The sequence below is a fragment of the Sinocyclocheilus anshuiensis genome, unplaced genomic scaffold, assembly GCF_001515605.1.
Source record: "Sinocyclocheilus anshuiensis isolate Anshui unplaced genomic scaffold, SAMN03320099.WGS_v1.1 scaffold55, whole genome shotgun sequence".
Classification (NCBI taxonomy): domain Eukaryota; kingdom Metazoa; phylum Chordata; class Actinopteri; order Cypriniformes; family Cyprinidae; genus Sinocyclocheilus; species Sinocyclocheilus anshuiensis.
Window position 1 is genome coordinate 330710 of NW_015549647.1, and position 8288 is coordinate 338997.

Genomic DNA, 8288 nt, shown 5'->3' on the forward strand with positions numbered 1-8288 from the left:
AAAAGAGGGAATGCCCCGCCCCCACGGTGATACTGGTATTACCGGTGTTGTCACACGTCGATTAACCGGTGGGAAAATTTTTATATATTATATATATACTAGAGATGCACAAATGTATCGGCCAATAATCGGTATCGACTGATAAAAGCAATTTTTTTCCCACAAACTTTTAAGTGGTTATGTTATACATTGTTTTGTTTTTCTTAAGTGTAATTAAATTTATTCTATATGAAGAATGAAGTGACAATGTCATAATTTTGATCAAATTTAAAAAGAGAAAATCAAATGACATGACACATTTGGGTTAAGGATGGTCTGGTAAGCATCTGTTTCCTTTGAAAGTGAAAATATTTCAGGTGTGATGTGGGACGTTCCATGTCTCAGGAATTAATAGTCTTTTATTGTAAGTTTTCCAAATTTGATTTGAAACAATGGTTTATGTATTTTTATTTTTCACTGTCAGTGGGAACATCTTTACCAGGGTTTTAGATGAACTTTTTCACATCCATATATTCATGCCAGATGTCTTTTTTTGAGACCAGTTTGTGAAAAGATTGTGTCTGGTTCTCACAGGTATGAAGCCGGGAGATGTGGGATTGGCTTTGTCTTATGCAGTCACCTTAATGGGAATGTTCCAGTGGGGCGTTAGACAGAGTGCTGAGGTGGAGAACATGGTAAGAACTTAATATCTGAATTTACTGAAATTTCCACTACCGGTCAAACATTTAGGGCCTGTAAAATTTTGCTTATGCTCACCAAGGCTGCATTTATTTAATAAAAAATACAGTAAAACTGTTAAATTGTGAAATATTGTTACAGTTTAAAATAACTTTTTCTATCGTAATATATATTTTAAAATGTAATTTATTCTTGTGATGTAAAGCTGAATTTTCAGCATCATTACTCCAGTCTTCAGTGTCACATGATCCTTCAGAAATCATTCTAATATGCTGATTCGCTGTTCAAGACATATTTCTTATTATCAATGTTGAAAACAGTTGTGCTGCTTAATATTTTTGTGTAAAAAATATTTATTTGAAATCGAAATAGCAGTGTAAAAGTCTTCACACTTTTGATCAATGTACTATATCCTTGCTGAAAAAAAGGTTAATTTCTAAAAATCTTATTGACCTAAGTCTTTTGAACGGTAGTGTACCTCCTCCTTGCCTACTGTTCTGGTGCTTATTTTACTTGATGCTTATAGATTTGTTCAAAGTGTAGACGGGTACCTACAACATTTAAGTCAAGTCACCTTTATTTATATAGCGCTTTTAACAATACAGATTGTGTCAAAGCAACTGAACAGCATTAATTAGGAAAATAGTGTGTCAATAATGCAAAATGACAATAGTAAACACAAATTTTTCAGTTAAAGACAATTTAACATTTTGACATTTTGACATTTAGCATCATAAATGTCCTCTGCGTAATTATTCTGACTTAGAAACTCTGAATTATGAACCTGAATTGAACAGACTAATATATATGTGACCCTGGACCACAAAACCAGTCTCAAGTCGCTGGGGTATATTTGTAACAATAGCCAAAAATACATTGTATGGGTCAAAATTATAGATTTTTCTTTTATGCCAAAAATCATTAGGATATTAAGTAAAGATCATGTTCCATGAAAATATTTAGTAAATTTCCTTGCGTAAATATATCAAAACTTAATTTTTGATTAGTAATATGCATTGCTAAGGACTTCAATTGGATAACTTTAAAGGTGATTTTCTCAATATTTAGATTTTTTGCACCCTCAGATTCCAGATTTTCAAATAGTTGTATCTCGACCAAATATTGTCCTATCCTAACAAACCATACATCAATGGAAAGCTTATTTATTCTCAATTATATATAAATCTCAATTTTTTAAAAATGACACTTAAGACTGGTTTTGTGGTCCAGGGTCACATATGCTTGTTTTATTTAGTACTTCAAAGAACTGAAAGTACTGTGCTTATTGGGAGTATTGAATTGTTAGCTTAACAACATACTAATCAATCGGAAGCACTATTTCTGTGATGTGTGTGCAAGTTGCTGCCTATATAGAGCATCTCAGCTCTGTGAGCTGTGAAGTTCCTTGTAGGTTGATGCACATGGTAAAGCTTTTCTTTTCAAAGGCAGCTTCCTATGTAGAAACAGAGCTAAATTGATTCATATTTTAAATCTACCCGACAAGGTAAACCCGTCACCCCCTCATAAATTGATTTGCTTTCGTGAATAATGTGTGCTTCTAGATGACATCAGTGGAGAGAGTCGTCGAATACACAGAGCTAGAAAGTGAAGCACCTTGGGAAACCCCAAAACGCCCCCCTCCCGATTGGCCAAACTGGGGTCTGATAACCTTTGACAGGGTCAACTTCTCCTACAGTTCTGATGGACCTGTCGTCCTCAAGAACATCTCGGCCATGTTCAGACCCAGAGAGAAGGTGAGTCCGGTGCCGCCGCTCCAGAACATCATGTGAGTCTGTCTGGATGCGTGCAGTAATGTTTTCTGCTCTGAATTGATCAGGTTGGAATCGTTGGGCGGACCGGTGCAGGAAAAAGCTCCCTGATTTCAGCACTGTTCCGACTGATGGAGCCAGAGGGTAAAATCATTGTGGACAGAGTCTTGACCTCCGAGATCGGCCTGCATGACCTCCGCCAGAAGATGTCGATCATCCCGCAGGACCCCATGCTGTTCACAGGAACCATGAGGAAGAACCTGGACCCCTTCAGCCAGCACTCAGACCATGACTTATGGAACGCTCTGGAAGAGGTGAACACGCACACACTCCTTGTAACAGCAACAAACAACCTGTTAATCAATACTGTACATCGTCCACCACGTCAGAGTGTTTCTACATGTTTTAAAGTTTTCAAAATGTGGGCGCTGTGTTGCTTCTGAATTTGTTTCTCCACATTTTAATCTCATCACATATGTTACATTTGTGTAATCTGATCACAAAACATTTATTTAACACTATCCACATGTGACGGATCGTATAGATCTGGGTCAAACGGGTTCATAAGTCCATTTTCTAAAGTGAAGTTCCCTCAGTTGATTTATGTGATGATGATAGATGTAATACATTATTAAGCAATCTCAAAGTTCAGCTCTTGGAGTGAATCTGTGCTTTTTTTGCTCAAAGGTCCAGCTGAAGGCTGCTGTGGAGGAGTTGCCTAATAAACTGGAGACCGAACTGGCCGAGTCCGGATCAAACTTCAGCATGGGTCAGCGGCAGCTCGTCTGTCTAGCTCGGGCCATTTTGAGGAAGAACCGGATTCTCATTATTGATGAGGCCACTGCAAATGTGGACCCTCGGTGAGTCCTTTACCTAGCTACCTTTGACTTGGCTCTGATGTTGTTGAAGGACCTATATAAGAGAACAGAAATGTATGTGTTCTACAGGACGGACGAGCTGATCCAGAAAACCATCCGTGACAAGTTTAAGGAGTGCACCGTCCTCACCATCGCACACAGACTCAACACCATCATAGACAGCGACCGCATCCTGGTGAGTGCAGAGATGGAGCTCTTTATCATAATGCATTCAGGTCCATTTAGACCTGGAAGAGATGTGTAAACCTGGAAGAGTCTTTGCAAAGGAGCCAAGGCTATCTAAACACATTTAATTTACATAATTTCATAACCATTTAAAAAAAAAAAAGTTATTTTCAGGTCCATTTTAACCCAAACATCAGCTGAGGCTTTACGACTTAGATTAGTCTCAAAAATGCTTTAGAAAAATATGTTTAGACTCTTTCCCATATTTCATGAAGTAGGTAGATGGGGATCAGCTGAGAGTCAGCTGATGCGAGCTTGACTAACGTGACCTGCCAGAACTAACACTACGCTTGATATTTGTAAACGTTCTGGAGTAATGCTGAGGTTTTTTTTTTTTTTTTAGAAAGTGAATTAGTTGGTTTCATAAATTTGGACTGTGTGTTCAGTGGAATTTAATAAAATCCATAGATTTCAATGGTGTTTATACTGGTAATTCTGAGATTAATATATTTCAAATAATGATATTTTCAAATAACATTTCTCAGTGTTTTTTTTTTTTGTAATTCTTGTAAACATTTTAAGTTTCAAAGAATTTCTCAATTTTTTTTATAAAAAATTAAAAAGGGGTAAATGTAGCAATAACATGGTAATAATATGGTAAAAAAAACATTCAAAACTGATTTTTTTTTTGTGCATTCATTGATTGAGAAGTGAATAATCAGATACAATATGGTTTTAACTAAAAAATATTAAGTTATGAAATCATACACAGGTTTTGAATGCATTATGAAGGTTAAAGGCCCTAGTTCAAAAAAACAATTCTGTCATAATTTACATGATTTCTCAATCTTTTATCATTCCAAACCTGCATGGTTCTTCAGTGAAATTCAAAAGATATAGTTTTGAAGTATGAGCTTTCATGCTGCTTTTTACCATACAACAAAACTATATATTGGAACGTACTGTATATACCAGGAGCCATCAAGCTCAAAAAAGGACAAAACGGCACAATACATTTAGCATTAAATACCACAAAGTACTTTTATGGTCCTTTTTGTATATGCTTTATATTACATGATCATAAACTACACTAGTTTTACGAACCTAAATGCACATCACAGTAGCAGTCAGCGAGTGAGTCATTAGACTAAGTCAAAGCTTTAACTCAAGAGTATGACTGACTGAGTATTTTTGTTTGGTTCATTAAAAAGAACCAGTTCATGTGAGTCATTCATTCATGAATTTGCTGCAGTTAGCAGCTCCAAATCTCACCAAAATCTGTTTGGTTCTAGTGTTTATTTTATGGAACAAGTTCAAAATGGGAGGCATCACAAACAGATGTCTGTTTTTCTCGCAGGTTCTGGATGCAGGTCGAATCCACGAGTACGACGCCCCCCATGTTCTCCTACAGAACCAGAATGGGATCTTCTACAAGATGGTGCAGCAGACGGGAAAGGCGGAAGCGGCCTCGCTGCTGCAGACCGCCAAACAGGTGAGCAGAGCACAGGAGAGCGGGTTAATATCGATTATACCGCCCTGTCAGATCGCCAAATATGTGCCCACATGTACCTGTGCCAGAAACCCAGAGAAAGAGCCCAGGCCTTTGTGCTGTCAGTCAGTATTAGATTCCCCCTCCTCAGCGGCATGTTGTTCTCGCTTCGGATCGGGTTCCTCTCCGCCTACTTCAGCCGGTGAGCTCATTCTCCTCGCCGGCCCCTCTGGAGCTGACCGCCGGGGCTTTCAAGCACACATCTACCTGATATTAGACCACTCCGCCATTGTGCGCTCTGAATGCCGGCTCAATTGAGAGTATATCTGATAGTGTGGCCAACTGTTTGTCGGCCATGCTTTATGTTGTTGGGACTTTTCTCCGTGTGTCTGCGGGGGGTGGGGGTGGGGGGGCCGAACACCAGGTGCTTTTTCTTCCTTTTGTCTTTGCGCTCATTGTTAGCCATGGGTGCTTTTAAATACAATGAGAGGTTTTGATTACTGCATAATGATGATATTAAATAAGAGGGGATTTTTACTTCCATTCAGCCTGCTGTGTTCCGTCCCCTGTGTTTAGAAAAGCATTGTCGGGGAAGGTTTGGGAACAGAGTGACGCCTTTCATCCATTTCCAGGTCTCATTAAAGGGTCACATACACTACTGGTCAAAAAGTTTGGAATGATTAGGATTTTTAATGTCCTTGAGAGAAGTCTCTTATGCTCACCAAGGCTGCATTTATTTGATAAAAAATGCAGTAAGAACAGTTACATTGTGAATATAAAATGTAATTTATTCTTGTGATGCAAAGCTGAATTTTCAGCATCATTACTTCAGTCTTCAGTGTCACATGATCCTTCAGAAATCATTCTAATATGCTGATTTGCTGCTCAAGAAACATTTCTTATTATTATGGATTTTAAATCGATGTTTAGTATTGATGTTGAAATGTAAAAATGAAAGGGTTTTGCTGCTTAATATTTATGTGGACACCGTGATACACTACCATTAAAAGAATAAAAAGAAAAAAATAATACTTTTATTTGCATTTAATTGATCAAAAGTGACAGACAAATTATATCGTTGGAAAAAAACGCTCTATTCATCAAAGAATCCTGAAAAAAAAATGTCATTTTCACAAAAACATTAAGTGGCAAAAACTGCTTTCAACATAAATTATAAAATGTATATATATATATAAAAAAAAAATTATAATAAGAAATTAAAAACAATAAAAAACATTAATAATTGGGCAAATCAGCATATTATAATGATTTCTGAAGGATCATGTGACACTGAAGACTGGAGTAATGATGCTGAAAATTCAGCTTTGATCACAGGAATAAATTACATTTTAAAATATATTAAAAGAGAAAACTTATTTTATTTTGGAATTTTGAATATTTCACAATATTCGTTTTTAGTAAATGCACCCTTGAGACTTTAAAAAAATCTGAATTATTCCACATTTTTGACCATTACTGTACATCACGCTAACCGTGTTCTCTCTTTCTTTTCTTTCACAGGTGTACATGAACCGCAGTCCAGTCCACCAGCTCAACGGCTTCGCCACCACAGGAGATGGCAGCTTGATTATTTTCGAGACTGCTTTATAAAAGCCCATGAAGTGCCTGATGTACACAGCGCACAGCTACGCCCATCATCCTCCTCCTGCGGAGGGCAACAGGCACAAGTTCTGCCTCCTTGTCCAAAACACCAGGCTGAACGGAGCCAGAGACACGTGTATGAGCTCAACACTCAACGCTCACGCCAGAGAGGACAGAGCTGCAATCACTCCAGAGGACTGCATACACCAGCGTTCTGATTTCTCCAGTATGATGGCGATAGGCTAGAGATTGTGCACCACTGTATATTATGATTGTGCCTTAATGTGTAAGTGTAGTACCAGGACTGCTAGGGGCCAAAGAAATAGCTTGCCTTTGCTCAAATAAAATACTATGCTATGAGCTAGACTAATGTATTTTTCCCAGTGCCTTTATACTACATGAACCATAATGGCTGCTGATTTTTACAGCAACAGTAAGGTCTTATAAATATTAAGACAATATTGTACTGAGAGGGCTCTAAAAAGTCAGCAAAAACAGTTTTTATTTATTTATTATTATTTGTGATTCTGACACTTCATCTGCCTTAATCACTTTTCAGAGACAGCTAGTAGAAAAAAAAATTGCTGGATAACAATCATTCTGTAATGCTGCAAAAACGGCAAAGACATCTTGTGCAAAAGTCTTGTGCAATACAAATTTTACTTTTGTGTTTAATGTGGCCGTTAAATGTAACGCTGTCCCTGATTTCCTTGAACTTTTAGAAAAATTATTATTTTTATGAGTGTAACACCAGCAGCTTTTCTCTGCTGCTCATTGTCTTGTATTTTTTGAATGCTTCCGTCTTTATGGTTTGATTTTTTATTTATGGAGAGGTAAAAGGAGAGACAGTTGCAGTACCAGCTACAAAAGTTTTTTGTGAAATGCAGTTTAGCCCAACAGCTTTATTTAAATTAAACAACCGAATTCAGTGTTTTTTCACTTCTTGGTTATTTGTTTGAGGATTAAGTTAATGTTTGTTGTCATATCCCATCTGGGTTTGTGTTCTGTTTAAATTGACAACATGGATTTAGAGAATCAGTGTTTACTGTTCAAAAGTTAAAAGTAATATGTTTGTATTATTGCATTTGTTAAAATGTGTATTTGCAATTGTTCTGTCATGTCAGATTCCTGTATTTGGATTAAACCACCTTTTTTTGTGCTACAGATTTTTTTTTCTTCTTTTTACAATGAATTTATTTATTTACACTATAAAAAATAAATCTGTGAAATAACAGAAAAGGTACTGGCAGTTCATTCATTTTACGTCAACCTTAAAATTAAGTGAAAAATTCTAAATGCTGGTAAAGCACCTGTAAAAATATACAGAAAATGTCTTCCTATTAAAGGGGTCATATGATGCTATTTCAATTTTTCCTTTCTCTTTGGAGTGTTACAAGCTCTTGGTGCATAAAGAAGATCTGTAAAGTTGCAAAGACTAAAGTCTCAAATCCAAAGAGATATATATTCTTTATAAAAGTTAAAGAGTTAACCACGCCTACCTAAAACGGCTCGTTCTAACACGCCCCCACATATCTACATCACTATGTGGGAAGATTTGCATAACGCCGCCCAAATGTGCACGCACAGAAAGAAGGCGTAACTTTTATTCTCACTAGTATTGTTGTTGCCGCCGCCGCCATGTCGTGAAGACGCTGTGTGTTTCGTTGTGAAAGCGAAACTACTTTGTTTGGTCTTCCAAAAGAGGAC

The 8288-nt window shown here is 37.1% G+C and overlaps 1 protein-coding gene across 1 annotated transcript in view; it reads left to right on the top strand.

Moving 5' to 3' along the window:
• The window catches only part of abcc4 (ATP binding cassette subfamily C member 4 (PEL blood group)), a 34532-nt gene extending 27117 nt beyond the window's left edge, over positions 1 to 7415 (top strand). The window contains 7 exon segments of the mRNA XM_016449079.1: positions 574 to 674; positions 2241 to 2432; positions 2516 to 2761; positions 3135 to 3307; positions 3395 to 3500; positions 4848 to 4982; positions 6501 to 7415. Of these exon segments, the coding sequence (XP_016304565.1) occupies positions 574 to 674; positions 2241 to 2432; positions 2516 to 2761; positions 3135 to 3307; positions 3395 to 3500; positions 4848 to 4982; positions 6501 to 6590 (1043 nt within the window). The 3' untranslated portion in view covers positions 6591 to 7415.
• The last annotated feature ends 873 nt before the right edge of the window (positions 7416 to 8288 follow it).